Consider the following 17203-nt stretch of genomic DNA (forward strand, 5'->3'; position numbering starts at 1 on the left):
ATTATGTTTTATGTAGAATATAAGACGAGATAATTATATTTTGTGAACGTATCATATTAAATTAAGCAACAAAAGTAATATATCGGTATAATATTTATCGCAATATGCGCATTATATGTAAAATGCAAATATTTTCCAATGGAAATATGTATTTGTACTTTACATGCGAATATATGCAATAGTCACAATAATATTCTATCCAAGTCCCATCGTTTTAGCAATTGTACTTTTAAATTCTTCCTTTTGGCAAAAGTACAAAATTGTGTATACAAAGCTGCGTGATTTCAAAATTTAAAGAATTTTCTTTGGCTACGTCTACAATCACGTGCAAAAGGTATTCGCAACATTTCATATAAAACAATAAGAATCTTATTTTAGACGGTACATGTGAGAATACGACCAAACCAATACGAACAAGAAATTAAATGCCTACACCGGTCAAAGCTATGGATTTTTAATGTTTAAATAATTCATATAAAAATATGAATAAAGTATTATATATTTTGTGATAATTTATTTTGAAAAGATAACTAACAAAGAAAACATTAATAAATGTAAAATTTTATGGTAAATTTATCTTTGCTAAAAAATATAATTACATGAGAGCAATGTTCAACAAATCCGGACTCACATTATATATTTCGAATACACTTAACTTTATAACATAAGTTATTACTGTTATCAGTGATGAATTAACGCATGGGCAAACAAGGTACTCGCGGCAATTTTTTAGACAGAAAATATTTACACAGTTGAAATAAATTTTTAATCTAATGTTTTTGCATGAGTTATATCGAGCATATTTTATCAAAAACGATATTTTAAATATACAGTTAAAATGTATTATATTTATAGATATTTGTTAAGGATTATTAAATGTTTTCACCAACCAATATCAGGATATAAACCTTTTTTTTATACATTTTCCCTTTTATCAAATTTATAAATTAATGAAGCTTGGAGGCGGCTAGATGTTAGTGCCTAGGGACGGCAAAATGTTTAATTCGTCACTGAATGTTATTATCCCCTCGTTGTGAAAATACGTCTGAGTTCATGTCTAGAACTAGTCATATCTAGCTTTACTTACTCATAAGTGTTCATTATTTTTTTTATGTAAGTATGAATAAATCAAGTTTATTACACACAAATTTGTATGATTAATTAATAATTCATTTTGTATATCCAAAGTAAATAATCATAGTTGTTTAGTAATAAATTTCCAATTCGTTTATCCAGAAAAAGAAGAGAGAAACTTATTCCACGAATCATCCTTGGGGATATTAAATTTATCTTCTACAACAGGTATGTCTCGATTGAATCTTGCTCCATTTAATCCGTGGTTTTTATTTTTCTTTTTATTTTTTTAAATTAACTTTGTATGTAAATATAAATTATTATATAAATTAATTATTTCAATAATATAAGTGAGTTGTCAATCCTTGAAAATTTGTATGGCAAATTTATTTATATATATCACGATAAGTATTAAAGTAAACTGCGACTCGCATAGATTCTCGCTTATGCATTATCGATTAATTTTACACGTTATTCATAGGTTCTCTCTTTTCCACTTTCGGAAGCTCAGGTGTTGAAGAATATCCTACGATTTTCGCGTAACTCGAAATTACTGGCGGCCGTCAACGGCAGCATCGGCGAATGACAAGAGCGAAGAGACAAGAGTGTTACGCGAGGAACCAAGAGATGGCTGGGAGTTGTGGCGTCGCGACGTTTAAGCCCAGCGCACCGGCGCGGCGTCCGGCGTCGACGGCAGTAGTTGCGTCGGCGTCGCCGTCGTCGTCGCGCGACGTCGCTCTCGTCATTGCCGGCTCGAGCACGGGGCTCGAAGACCATTGGTTGATCCGTAGGTAGGAGGGTGTCTGGTGGCTGTCAGCGACGGCAGCGGGGGCAAGGGTTGCAGTCGTGCCGGGCACGCGGGCGGGGGTAGGAGGGGTGCAACGAACCCTCTCGCCTCGGCTCGAGTCTACGGAGCACGGAGTTGTGTTCGAATCATGGCGACACCCGACCCCGTAGACCCAGCCACCCTAGAGATTAAGACCCGTAGCATAGAACAGACACTACTCCCACTAGTGAAACAGGTAAGATGTGTTTCCGCGTGATAATGCGGCAACCAGAGTTTTCGTTCGCACCGGCGGCGCGCCGTCTCTTTCCCATCTGTCTCTTTCTGCCTGCATCCCTCTCTTTCTCTCGCCCTCTCTGTCCCTCTCTCTCTCTCTCTCCTCCCCTCCTCTCTTCTCGCTCTCCATCACCGTAGACTATCCTTCTTTCTCTTTCGTCGCAAACTCCATCTGCCTCACGCTCATTCTCGGTCTTTATTCCTCTCGTATGACGCTTCGCGTATCCGGCACCCCCGCGTCTCATTACACCTCGTTACGTCTCGTATTCGATCCCTAACAGATTGAGATAATTTCTCAATCCTCGGAGTGACTCCCAAGTCATTCTATCTCGCTACTCCGATCACGCTTGCGAAAGCATATATGATTTATATACGCGATCCAATGCGCTCGTCGTAGAATCGAGCGAACGAACACTACGAGATGTTGAGTGCGTGCATACGGCGCAACGGCGCGGCGCGGCGCCCCGACGCGACGCGACGTGACGCGACGCGACGCGACGCGCCGGGGAGGTCGCAACGCACAGCGCCGCATGACGAAAAACGCAAGAGCAAGACATCGAAATGGATACGCGTACACCGTGATGCGAGAAAGATCGAGCAGTGAATCGGGTTAAAAAAGAGTGAGCTCGAGAAAACAATTTATAAAACGGTGATATATAAGACGTCTCGCGCTCCGCTGACGCCACTCTGAAACTAGAAATAGCGCGATTCCCACGCTTTTAGTCCGCGTGTTTGACATAGTAAAATTTTTGCGAATCATTTTTATCTTCAAATAAAGTAATCTTAAATCGCTAATAATTCCAACGGAACTATAGTAAGCGCATTCGAGACGTAAGAACGTCTTATTTCATGGAATTTGACAACTCTAAAGACAGAGACATGTGTCGAATACGTGCAACTTGTCACGAGGTGCGCACGGCGCATACAGAGTAACGGATATTTCGGTGGTCCACTATCTTTGTCATTTTCTTCTCCTCTCTTTCGCTCCCTCTTCCGCTACGTCCGTCTGTCTCGCATTTTCTGCACTTGTCTTTTTCTTCCGCGTTGCTCACTTCAGCTGTTGTGGCGCACGCTCACCTTACCGCTTGTCGACGCCGATACCGGCGTCTTCGTGGAATTACGTTGAATTTACGCTGCACCCTCGTTGCATAATCACCGGCACGTGCGCGATGCACGCACGCGAGCACCATATACACACAGATCTGCAGTTCACGGGTCAAAGGCCTTTAAATGACCGCCCGCGAAGAATAAATCGCTCTCCTCCATTTCTACGATGTCACGATTGAGGACATTTACGCGAAAAACGTATGCAACGTGCAAAGTTAAAAATTAGAAACGTCTACTTTGTGTTCTTCGAAGAAATTTCAGTTAATTAAAAACTAAAGTGAATTTACATTCGATGCTTTACATACGAATACTCTGTCTTTCGAAATATTTCGGATTATTTGTGCGCAAAATATAAATTGATACTTGTTTTGTATTACCTTCCAGTACATGGTCAAAATTTTCTCAATAAAACAACTATAAATGCACCGCATGCAGTAGATTGCACTTGCGTTCATAATTTATGCACATGTATATGTACATAATACACATGGTTCTAATGTAAGTCAAATATCGAAATCATGAACACGTTCAATTATGTGTACTTCTCTTCATGCACGCTATATCGAAAACTATTTCATCATCGCATATATCCAATAAAACTCGTTACAGCAAATTATTATTAAAATGATAATATATGCGAATTATCATTAACGCAATATACATACATATGTCATTGGCATGTTTAACTGAAATTAACTGCATCACCGAATGTCAAATTTCAATGATCATAATGTATTCTACAGAGAGACAAAAAGAAACTTTATCAATTTAAAAAATATATATATGTTTTATCTCTTAAAAAGATTTTAATTGTGCTTCAAAAGAAAACTCGAAATATCTTCAATCACTGTCTACTTCAACAACGAACTTATCTATATAACAATAAGTTCTCTCTTCGAAGAACTTGAAAAACCACAACCCAATCTACGATTAATCTCGTCAAATGAAAGCAATTTAATTTACGCTTTCGTTAAAACTAGCCGTAAAATCTAAAAAAGAGATTACGTCAACCGATTCTTGCTGTTGAGTGCGCGTCTCGCGTGCAAGAAATAATCCGATTGAGCTCGATCCTCTCAAAAAAGAATCATTATTCCGTTAGTATGAAATAAAATAAACAAAACAACAAGCAGATCGAATATATTCTTTTCCTTTTTTCGTTGTAATTAATTCAACAATAAATCACAAAAAAGATATCGCTATTAAGAAAAAGGTTAAAAAGAAACGGCGGATGATAGATGATAAAGAGTCGATAGTTCCGCAAACACATCGATCGAATCGGCTGACGCGGTAATTATCATCTATAAAATGAGAATGCGCAGTAGCAAGACTAGAACAAAAAGAACAGAAAGGAAATAGACGGAGGTTATTTCGAGAATGAAAGAGGGGTGCCGATCACCGCTCGTGGCCGACCTTCGTGTCGTGTTTATCGATATTTCTGGCGATGTAGCAGAGTATGCATACATGCACACAAGCCCAGAGTGTGTTTGTATGTGTTGGTACGTGTGTGTGTGTGTATGTGTGTTGGTTAAACTCCTCGGGTTAGAAGGGCGTGCAATACGAGTGGATTGGCTGGTGCATGGCACAGAGGGCGATCGTTACGAGCTGCAGCCACTTGTTAGAGCTCCGTCTAGCTGCCCCCGCGCATACTTATCTCCGTCGTCATTTCTTCTCTTCTGTATTTCGCCTCTTCTTATCACCTTTCTTCTACTTTTTCGCCCTTACTGCCATTTCGCTTTTAGCCTTCGTAGGGCTTTAAGCAGCTTTCTTCGTGATTTCCGTCACGATTTCGTTTCTATTGATTGTCACTACTATCTTGAATAAAAATCTGCGTATCTCACACATTTCGATCACGGTCTTCTGCATATGGAACGTTAATTGTAAATTGTTTTCGGATCGAGAAATAATTGTACTTTACTAACTATGCTCTGAATCTTCTAGAAAATGTTTGAAACTCAAGAGTTTAATAACTTTTGAGTTTAATAACTTTTGAGTAAAAATCGCCTCTTGATATTATTTTATCAAAATAAAATTTCTTAGAATCCGCGCGGAGATTACATTCTTTAAATTTATGTAAACTAATATATATAAATATGTAAAAGTTAAAAAAACTCTATTAAAAAAGAACAGTTTCGTTTATATTTCGTTAAAAGAATTTTTTAATAATCACTCAATTATCTTAACTGATACATATTAACAATTTTATGAATTTTTGTATAATAAAAGGCTTAATTAATTAATACAAGTAAAAGCAATTGTTATATCACACTAACAAGAATTATGAATATACAAGAATTATGAGTATGCGTACATATGCATATCACAAAATAGAGTAAAGATAATTTGATCACTATTACCATCACATGTTTCAAAGCAAAAAAAGAATCATTAGCTGTTGCCCAAAACACAAGCACAACTAAATCATATTTCAAACATCACGTGTAATAAGAGAATGCTGAAAACATTTATCTTGTATGCTAGCCAAAATTACCAATTTATATTCGTTTTATTTATATTCATTCGCGGATTCGCGTTTGTATTACTTATGAAATTGCCATCATTCTAACTTAGTTGCGCTACGAATGTCTTAGCCACGTTAGATATATCTAACGGAGATATACAATCATTACCAATCGAAATGATAATAGAATGGAGGACAAACCATCGTCCACGAAGACTTCCTCGAGAATGTCATTCTTGGACATTTTAATTAACTTCGACCTTCGATTTAATCTCAAACAGATCCTTACTAACACGTTACTGACTGCTAGCCGCGGACACAGAAAGCAATTACATAAATGCTATTTAATTCCTTCATTTTAAGGATTTTGTGCAAGTTTTGTGCAGCTTTCTTCGCGATTTCCGTCACGATTTCGTTTCGTCAGATTTTCTATTGACTGTCACTACTATCTTGAATATCTGCGTATCTCCTCACACATTTCGATCATTTCGTTATTGAATTTTTCAAATTTCTTTTTTGAGCTTGAATGATTGAAGACAAGACAATGAATAATTATTTAAAGTACTATTTGAACTAACATTTTGCGAAATTACGTGAGGTATAAGTTGTCGATTTCTCATAAAACGTTTTAGATAATCGTGACATCATTTTTTCTCTAATTGTACTCTGTATTATTGCGCGCGTGACCATAATCATTTAATAGCATCACTGAGTGCACATTAAAGCCGTTGTATACAAATCGACGTAAAGATAGTACATTGAATAAAAAATATAAATAGAAACAAATTACTGCGAAATTTTCAATACATTTTATTGTGGTATTTGATAAAATATACATTGTTATACACAAGTTAGTATACAACAACTTTAATATGCACTGAGTGCGCAGTTTTGCCGGCGAAAAACAAATAGAAATATAAGAAAGTCGAAAAAAATATTACAGCAAATTATTAAGGTCCGATTGCACCAATGTGCAATGTTACTTTGATTTTAAAGCTTAAAATTCTTTCTGTCTATCTTTTTTTTTTGGTTTTAAAACAGATGGAGTTTTAAATCTCACTTAAAATCAAAGTGACATTGGTGCAGACTGGGTCTAAATCTTGTAGGTTAGAAAAACTTTATATTAATCCTCATCGACAGAGGTCATTTGTGTCCAGGAGATTTTTATAATTCTGAATATTTTGAAAGCGAGTGAGTAGAACAGGCGCGCCTTTCTGCTAAAAAAAAACTTGGGATGGAGGAAGATACTCGAGAAAGCTGAGTAGTGGACATCATTTTCTCGCTGAGCAGCGGATATTCAAAATATTGAGCGAGGACACGAATGACCCCGTCATACATTCAACGCATATTTGTACAAAAAAGAAAATTTTTTTTCGTATTTCTTGACTATTTTTATAAATAAAACACACACACACACACACACACACACACACACACACACACACACACACACACACACACACATATAAAACGAAAAAAATATTTATTCAGTGTCATCTTAGAATAAAATTGTCAAATCGTTCTGCAGAAGAGATGACACTGTAAGTGAACTATTTCTTCGTTCTCTTACAATGTCATCCTGTATTTTTTTATTAATGAAAAAGTGTGTGAGATTTTGAATAAAGAATGATTTTTTTAAAGTTATTAAATGTCAATTTTTCATAGAAACGCTTATTTTTATAAGTTTTGAAATTGTAAGATTTTATGTCCCGAACGTAAGCATTTAAATTAAAAAAATTTGTTGACATATATTTTTTTCTTAAAATATGAACTTTGAACTTTATTTTCCTTTTTTAATTATTAAATTTCATTGATTTAATCAAAAGTTACAAATTTTTGAACATATCACTACCATACTCACATTTGTGTTTACATATTTGCAAAAATAAAATATTTAAAAAAACAAATAGATTTGTTAAACTATGTATAAATCCTTCATTTAGAATAGTTAAGAAAGCTACATGAATTTTTTAATATTTTTTGATTACCACTTAATCCATTAAAAAAAAATACGCCGAATGACGCTCGTATACACTTAATGGGTAAAAAAACGGTGTGGATTAAATTATCCTTTGTCCTAATTGAAAAATATTTTAAAGAAGACAATTTGACAAAATGTGATGCGTTAGCGGGAGAGTGTGACTGTTTGTGTTCCATTGTTAACGCTATAAATAACTCTTTTAGTCAAAATAATAAAGTAGACAAGTGAACAATACGTACTGGCAATGAAAATAATCACAGTTATGCTGGCACTCAATGAATTTTTTTTCATAACTCGAATATAATTCTCGTGCATGGCGTACTTTCACTTTTATTCATTTTTTGCTTTTTAATACAATGAGTAAATGAATTTTTATCCGAGTTCGCGACTACTTATGTCAAATGATATTCGCCAAAGCGCAATAAACGCATTATATACGACATTTCTTATTTGGAGATAGATCACACCAAGAGTTTTCTACTATATATATAATATTGATTGTCGGCCTATTTTAATCAACAGTACCTTTGAGTTATAAGGAAATCGTCAATCCTTATTATACAAAACGTCATTTGATCGGCATCATTGATATGCATCATTTAAGTCTTTCCTATTATTAGAAAAACTTTTTGTAAGAACAATCGAGCGTAAAGAACTAACCGATATTAACCATTGTATTAATCGCCTGTCAGTCGTCCGATAATTCCATTGAAAATTATTCAACTCTAAAAGGCTTGCGTAAAAAATCCGATCGTCTCGCTATCAGCGTTAATATCACGATATTTTGTTTTTAAGTCTAATGATATTTTCAATGCAAGTAATGTACATATGGATTATAAATTGGCAAAAGATTAAATCTGAGTTTCCGGAATTTTCAATTATCGTTTTAAAGATTATATTATATTATATAATATATTCTACTACAAATGTATACGCATTGAAAATCTTATTAAAAACTTCTCATTAAAAAATTATCTTTCGCTTCAATGTAATAAAAAGTAGGAAGAGTATATAAAAGAGAATGTATAAAACACCTTTAAGATACATAACTAGCGAGAATTCACAATAGCTAATGACAGAAAATGACGTGAAAGACAGCCATTTTGTCGGAAAATTTCAACTATGATTTTCTCCAAGCGCAAAGAGACCGCTCAATAAAGGCATCATTGCAATCTCTCTGTCTTCGCATTGTACAGAGTTTATTTCATTATAGTTATGTGAAAGAAAGAATAAAAGCGTGAACACGAATAATATGAGATAAATGGAAGAACAAATGTGTAACTAGCGCTAAAGGATTTGGATAAAACCGAACAATATATATATATATATATATACACAATATATGGTATAGAAAAATAATTGATACGCAGAATAGATATTTATGATGTAAAATTCGGATATATTCAATTGTCAGTACTAATCAAAATTATATACAGTTGTATTTGTTATTCCAATATATTTTTTCTTGTGCAACGTGGAAAAATTATGTTATTAATACAAACTTACTTATATTTCGGTATGTTTATTTAAGACTATAATTCAACATTATAACATAAATACCAATTGTGTTATACCAAATTAAAGCTTTTATTGATAAAAAAAAAATGCATTTAAGTAATCAATAAAAAAATACCAAAATTTAAATTCACTAATAATGTTTTTCATTGGCAAAACTAGTGCGCACTTAGTGCACTTTAAAACCGTTGTACGCAAATCGACATAAAGATGTACGTTTAATAAAAATATAAAAATGAATTAAATTGCAAAATATTCAATACATATTATCGTGCTATTTGATAAAATACATATTGAACATTTTCTCAATTGAAATATCTCACTTTTATATTTAGATTAGAATAGTGTACAACAGCTTTAATGTGTAATGGTTCTTCCAATGAAAAACAATATAAAACAACTATAAAAATTGGTACATGAACTTCATAGACTTCTTCATTTTTTAACTAATTGCAGCAAAAAATTAAAAAAAGGTGAGAAAACTTCAAAGTATAAATTTTTAAAGGTATAAGTATATAAATCAAAATATATATATTTGTATTTTTGTAAAAAATATTAATAAAAATAATATAAAGTATCTCGTACAAATGCGATGCATTGATTAATAAACGTAGTAATTCATTGTCATTAGTAAAGATGATAGTAATACTCCGATGCAGTAGTATCTTGCTTTGCACAATATATGGTTTGCTCTTTGACCTTCTATTCACATAATTAGCTTTCAGGAATATTCTCTTTCTTTCTCTATCTCTGTGTTTCCTCTCTTCCTTCACGTATATTATCTCTCTCTCTCTCATTCTTTTTTCATGTATTTCTGGATATTATATCGTAGATAATATAAAACTACGCGATACTTTAGACTCAAGAGTTGCATTCATATTATTAAATTAAATTAAATTATTAAATATACAATGTTACTACGTACTTAAAGAGAAAACTTTGTAAAGGAAAATTAGTTTACCCTGCTGAGTGAAAATGTTCATACAAAGAATATGTAAAAAAATTTAATGAGAATAATAAACAACAAAAAAATATATATCAACGAAATAGTTATTACAACATAATATATTATAGGACCGTATATGTGATAACACAATCTATAGAAATCAAAGCTTTAAACGGTCTAGCTGGATTTTAAATGCTTGTATGATTCTTGTGTGAATTTATATACTATATAATTCTTAGAAACGCGTGCCAAAATGATTTTTCGATCTTGAAACGCTAACTCAATAAACTATAATACCGCAGTAATATCACGAGTTAAATTGACTAGCAATTTAACAAATTTTTTATGCTTATTCGCATCTTCGAAACAATCTTAATAATGTTAAATGACATATTAAAATCTATAAATAATTAATTCTTACAAAATAGTTATTCTTTTCTTTGTTATATTTCTATTTATTATGCAACTAGAGAGAGAAAGGAAAAAGAAAGAGAGAGAAACAAAAAAAAATTATTTAACTAAAAAAAAAATTAATAACCACATTTTTTAAATTTTAACATTTTCTTTTATTGCTCATAGTACAGCAATATGTTTCACAATTCTCCAATAATAAAAAATAATTAAATTACAATGCTGAATAAAAAAAGAAAATTTGCGTAATTATCTTATATGCAAAGTTGAATTTGATATTCCTTTGAATTTGATATTCCGTTGAAGCTAATGTATAATAGATGAATACAATATACATAGATAATTTATCGAGGAATTGTGTGGTTATTTAAAGGAACATCTATAAAGATATTTGAGTTCGGAAAAAGAGCAACATGACCAATAAGATGAAATTTCTCTAGATCGCATTCTGAATAACAACTACATGAATTATCCCAAGAACCTTAAATCTTAAATTTCTTATCGAATTTTTTTCTAGTAATAAATGAATAAAAGAAATTATTTAATTTTGTACATTTTTCTTCGAAGTTCACATACCTATATTAAAAACTTTTAGAAAGAATTCATATTATTAATTATTATTGTTAATTGAATTAAAGTAAGAAATAATAGACTCTATTAAAAAAAAAAAAAACAGTCAAAATACACGTGATTGTTGATTATTAATTTAAAAAAAATGTACAACTGCATTTCTATCTTGGAAGTATTGAATCAAAACGATTTTGCAAAACGCTTTGGATATTAAATATAATATTTGTATTTACAGAAAGAGAATCAACTCACTTACGACAACAAGATGAAATTGAAATTGCAAAAAATAAAAAGTGAAGTGCTGCTGAGAAAAACGTGAGAATTTCACCAGTATCACAGTCACGTGCTACGAAAATAAAGAAGCAAACGATACGCTATACATGACAAGAGAAACAATGATTAACTTTGTTATTTCAATTTTAAGACACTTTCGCGCATTCGTGCTTATTTTGTAAATGCATAGTACAGATAACAGCACAGTCTGTACTAACAAATTTATGTTAAAAGACGTAACAACATCATTTGACTGATTATAAAGCATTGATATTACACGTCAGCTGCAAAGTCAGCAATAATAGGTATTGCTTCCGTCACTGCCGCCATTACCACTCTCGAGATGTCATCGTTTAGCCTATATCTAAAAAGTAAGTCAATTCATCGACCTGTGACTTTCAGCGCGCACCAGCCGCGTGCAACAAAAGCGAATCGCATGCACTTGACGATGAACGTGACAAAGTCTGCCGCGGATGATGCGCCGATTGCAAATGTCAAACAAGAAAAATGCCGGACTCGGCTCAAAGTGGGTCGTGTCGACAAAGAAAGCGAGGCGAGGCGAGGCGAGGCCTCCCGCACGTTTTTCCGATAGCTTTTATCCGCGCAGTTATGTCGGTTAGTTTCGTTTCTGGCGCGTTATGGAAGCGCGCCATTTGGTATTCAGACCTCAACGCCCACCCGATATAATATGCCAAACGTTGCGCGCCGTCATAAGACGAGAGGCCGAATAATATTCGAACGATAGATTGTATTCACGAATCGATATCAACTCGATATTCGCCTACGTGAATCAGTGCGTATGATTGCTCTCGATAATCTCAATGATGATGGCGAGTTTCTTCTCGCGCAACGGAGGAAAAATTATGACTCGCGTTTTCCCGCAAAATACAGGATGACTAGACGTTCTGATTTTCGAGGACGTATCCTCCTTTCCCTTTGGATATCCTCGAATGTCTCTAGATGTTGTCGCAAACGTTTCAAATTGCTCTTAAGTTTCAAACTTACAATTAGCCCAGTGATCAAAGAGTATATTGCGCGCGCGGCCGGGCGAGATTGATGTTTCTCACTGAACGGGAATGTATGTTTTAGGCACGTCTTCGACGGAAGAAACGAAATTGAGTTTCATAAGTATAATGGGCTCATCGATGGTAAGTCTTTAATAGGCAGTGTCGAAAGTACCTGCGGCTACTTAAATGTGATGTGTTACACTTAGAATTATAGATGACTAGCGATGTGAACGACTGATTGATTGTTCTATGTGATGATAGAGCAGAACACTAGAGAGCAACATTATTCTTCGAGTTTGCAAGTATCGACATTGTATTGTTATCTGTTTGTTTTATCGTAGAGGCTTCACATGGTCGGCTAAGCATGATGTTTAAAGTTTCGTCTACACGACGACATCCACATATTAAAGAAACAATTAATTATTTTTATAAATGGCCAAGCCTAACTATGAAACGTAATTATTTACAATTGCTCAAGTCTCCGTAATAAATATATTTTTGTACACATTAAGCCGGATTCAAATCAACAAATAAGCACAAACATGCATAAATAATTTGTTTCAATAAATATAAGCCAGTATGTCTATAACTTTGTATTCACGATGCTATTTGCATTCATTGACACAAGTTGTTCATTCATATTTGTTCACGCTTGATCTAAATTTAGCTTCAAGTATATATTAGAGCTTCGTTCCGATAATAATCAGAAATCTGTTTAGATGTTTTTTCATTGCTATAATAATTTTTATTTAAACTTACTTTATGGATTCATACAAACAAATGGTGGACACGCGAGAAATTGAACTTCCTCAATCATTTCACGAATTTGAGCTTTCTTAGGGAATGAAATTACAATTTTTAATTTGTTATTGCATATTATTCGAGAAAACAACAAGACAGAAAACAGCTGAGACATTCCATTAATATCCCGAATAACTATTCGTATACGACAGACATAAAGTGGCGCCTTCGATCGTAACTTGTTACAGGTTATGTTTCCCTTCGGCACATAAAATACATACCGCATCTGACATGCTTGTAGTGAGTAAAAGAACTCCATAAATAAAAGTATATCCTAACTTTCCAACGCAAAGCTTAGAATGACACGAATATATTTCAACATTTATGTGCGATTTTTTGTTTTATCGTAAAAATTCTATAAAAATCCTAATCTAGTTAACGTTAACATATAAAATAAGAAATAATATTTTAGTTAGAATAATGTAATGTATTTCAAACACACACACACACACACACACACACACACACACACACACACACACACACAAAACATTTTTTTCGGAATTTCAAAGAAACAATTTAAATGTTCATTATTTTTATATTGAAATAAATTTAGATCAATTATCTCGAATTTTTTCTCAAAGTTTTTCATTCGCTGACTAATCTGTTGCGATTCTAGGTGTTTTTTTATGAATCTCCGTAAAATATCTACTGAATTTGATATGGAGATGGAAGATCCGTAAAAATGAAACACATTCAATGAACGAAGCAAAGTCTTCCAGATCAATGCAGGAAAAGGACTGGCTTTATCACAGTCTTAAGATAAGTTTAATAAATTTCAGGATTCACAGATATCAGCTCTTGAAATGGAATAAAATTTCTACATATATATATATACATCATATCGAAAGTTTTTCTTAAAATCAACTCGTAAAACCAATTCATAATCTGGAATCTATCCAGTTTGGAATATCGCCAAACGACAATTTATTAAAAAATCAGGAAAAAAATAGGAAAATTGCGTTTCTTCGATAGCATTATTTTATTTATGTTTTGCTATATCATAATGTAATGAGATATTAGATACCTATAAAATATGTAGTTCTATATAGAGTCCGAACGAAAACCACATTTTGACATTGGCCGAAACCGAACATTATCACTCAATTTCGACTGAAAACGAAACCAAACCGAAACTTAAATAAATCTTATTAAAAAAGAAAGAGAGAGAGAGAGAGAGAGAGAGAGAGAGAGAGAGAGAGAGAAGCTAATGGAGTCATATTTTTCCAGCCGGAGTCAAAATCGACATTTTTAGATTAATTCTACACTGTATGATTTTCAGAAATCATGACAAAACGTACTTTTTGAAAAACAAGATTTTATTAAAATATTTAACTATAATAATATTGCATCCTCAACTTTAAAAAAAATCAAATCACAATTATTATTAGGATCACATCAAAAATTTGTTCTCAAATTGTCTTAAGCTTAATTAACGAGTTAATAATGAAAATCGAACAATTGTTTTTTGAATGCTTACCAGCGCGTTGCAACTTGTACAATTTCGGTTTACTCATCGAAATTTCTCTTAATTTCGGCCGAATTCGAAATCAAATCAAAATTTCGATCGGACTCTAGCTCTATAGTTCTATAGTTCTGTCAATTAACCTGAGAAACTTATCAAAAACAAAATTTATCAAAAACAAAATTTTATCAAAAATAAATTAAGAATACGCAAAGAACAAACGAATTTAGCGAATTATGATCGTTAATGACTTCTATGAAATTACAATACTGATTTATTTCAGAAATTCAATTTACTTACAATTTGTTAATAATTTCATTGATAGCCATATCTTTTGTATTTTATCACTTCTCTGAAGAAGAAATATACCTTCCTTTCGCTTTTATCTGTACTATGTGTTTTTGTTACTTGCAACTTTGAACAACATTCGTTGTGAGTACAAAAGACTCGAAATGCTCGCGTAACTTTCCAAAGACTGCGAACTTCGTTCTCAAGAACCTGACACTTTGTGTCAGGACGATAGAAAACCTTTAAATGAAACTTAGAATAACTCGAGGGAGAAGCAAGTAAGCGTCTAAGAACGCTAATTTACCAAAATCTATGACGAAGACATGTCGCTGAAGTATTTTGAAGAGTATCAATTTTGGAGATTCGAAGAGGAATCGATTCGAATACGAGCACTAAGTCTACTATATGAAATTCTTCATTCTGTTTTCGCGGTATATTACGGTATTAGATAGTTCCTAGATATCGAAAACTTTTGAAAGACTTTGGAAGCCATTTACGGCAGATGGATATAAGATGTGCACTCGCTGCAACCTGCCTCGGTACAGCATTATAAATATTACGTTAACTATCCATGCAATCTTATTTATTCCATTCTATCTCACCGCATCTTGATAATATCGTAAAAGAAAGTTGTTTGAAATGTACATCTCGAGCATTAATTTCAGGACGCGATATATACTCTCTATATACTCTATAGAAATTTCCACTCTCGCATATATCATTTAAGAAGCACCTTCCTGTCGCACGCGCTTTACCTCTACATTGTAATCTACTGCTTTTATCCTATACTCAAGCATACCTTGTATTTCCACTACTCTTACATTGTCACATTGATACATTCTCTTAAAAAACATATTAGGCATAACATTCATCTCGCTTATACAGAGAGTATAGTAGATAATAATATTGTACTATTATATTACACAATGACGCAAAGAATACATTGATATTAACTTGAAATATACGTTTCATTTTTTCATATACATTCAAATAGTATTTTCGGCTACTATCTAACATGCATAATATATTTAGCAAGTTTGTAATCGCTATAGATATTTGTTGCTCAACTATCACGAATTCCATATTGACGACGCATCATGGCCGAACATCTCGTGCGAGATAGAAATCCTTTACTACTCAGAAGGACGAGAGAGAATATACATACTAGTTGAGTATCTATGTACTTCCGACTGTATGTCATTGCGTATATGGATATTCTATTGATATCATAAATAGAAATACAAATATACATATCTTAGCTAGAACTTTAAAATTCAGAAGCAGTATCTTAGAAATCCAAAATTTCTTTTTCACTTTTCTTAGTTTAAAAAAATAATCTTTCATCATGCTCTGGATTCCTTTTTCGAAAAAATTTCTTTTTTTATAGAACCGCCCGATAAAAATGATTTTCTGAATTGTGAAGCCTCGTAAATATATATGATGATCACATTGTGCGATGTTCCTCTGTTTGACTATTTCATTATCTTAAATCTTTTCTTGTCTTACTATTCAATTCTCTTCCTTATCTCTTTTTATCTCCTTTCGTCTCCCAGGTAATATTTCTCATGCGTGACATTTCCTTCCTGATGTCTCCTTATTAGGAATTATTTTGTTATTAATAAAGTCGATAAAGATAGCGTTCTTCATATTTCTCATTAACCACAAAGTACATAAAACTATTACTATGCTTGTAAATTACGGTTATTTACATTTTATGGTTATTCACATTTTCTTTTTTCGTTCTAATAATAATTACGAAATTTTCACTCTCTCTCTCTCTCTCTCCCCTCCCCCTCTCTCTCTCTCTCTCTCTCACACACACATCCTTCTATGAAACACTCAGGGTGTCACGTATTAATTCAAAAAATTTTACGTATCCAATGACGATAGTTCTGTTATTCGTAACCATGTTACACTGTTGCATCGAAGTGAGAGCCCTAGACAAGACATTAATTATGGCAGGATTATCTAATTTCCAATCACAAGTGATTCCAAGTCAATCTTATTATAACGCTCTAGCGAACTACTTCACGATCGGCGATAGTATCGAACATATGTGTTAAAACTAACATGAAAATCCAAGAATTACATTAAAAGGCTTGCATGCAACATAAATATGAAGCTAGAAATTTTAGTTCGCTCGACGCGAACTTTGACGCTAAAACCACATCTCCTACATTTCGTACTGACAGAGAGAGAGAGAGAGAGAGAGAGAGAGAGAGAGAGAGAGAGAGAGAGAGAGAGAGA

The 17203-nt window shown here is 33.2% G+C and overlaps 1 protein-coding gene across 3 annotated transcripts in view; it reads left to right on the forward strand.

The window, feature by feature from the left end:
• The first annotated feature begins 1951 nt into the window (after nt 1-1951).
• Nucleotides 1952-17203, forward strand: part of LOC108692341 (alpha-catulin) — a 52864-nt gene continuing 37612 nt past the window's right edge. For 2 of the 3 annotated variants that reach the window (XM_018200544.1, XM_018200540.1), the window contains exon 1: nt 1952-2096. In XM_018200544.1, coding sequence (XP_018056033.1) covers nt 2010-2096 — 87 coding nt within the window. In that variant the 5' untranslated portion in view covers nt 1952-2009. Of the gene's footprint in view, nt 2097-12471; nt 12544-17203 lie in introns of those variants that run through there. The other variant, XM_018200542.1, reaches the window with a different exon arrangement.

Source organism: Atta colombica, unplaced genomic scaffold (assembly GCF_001594045.1).
Source record: "Atta colombica isolate Treedump-2 unplaced genomic scaffold, Acol1.0 scaffold7, whole genome shotgun sequence".
NCBI classification, from domain to species: domain Eukaryota; kingdom Metazoa; phylum Arthropoda; class Insecta; order Hymenoptera; family Formicidae; genus Atta; species Atta colombica.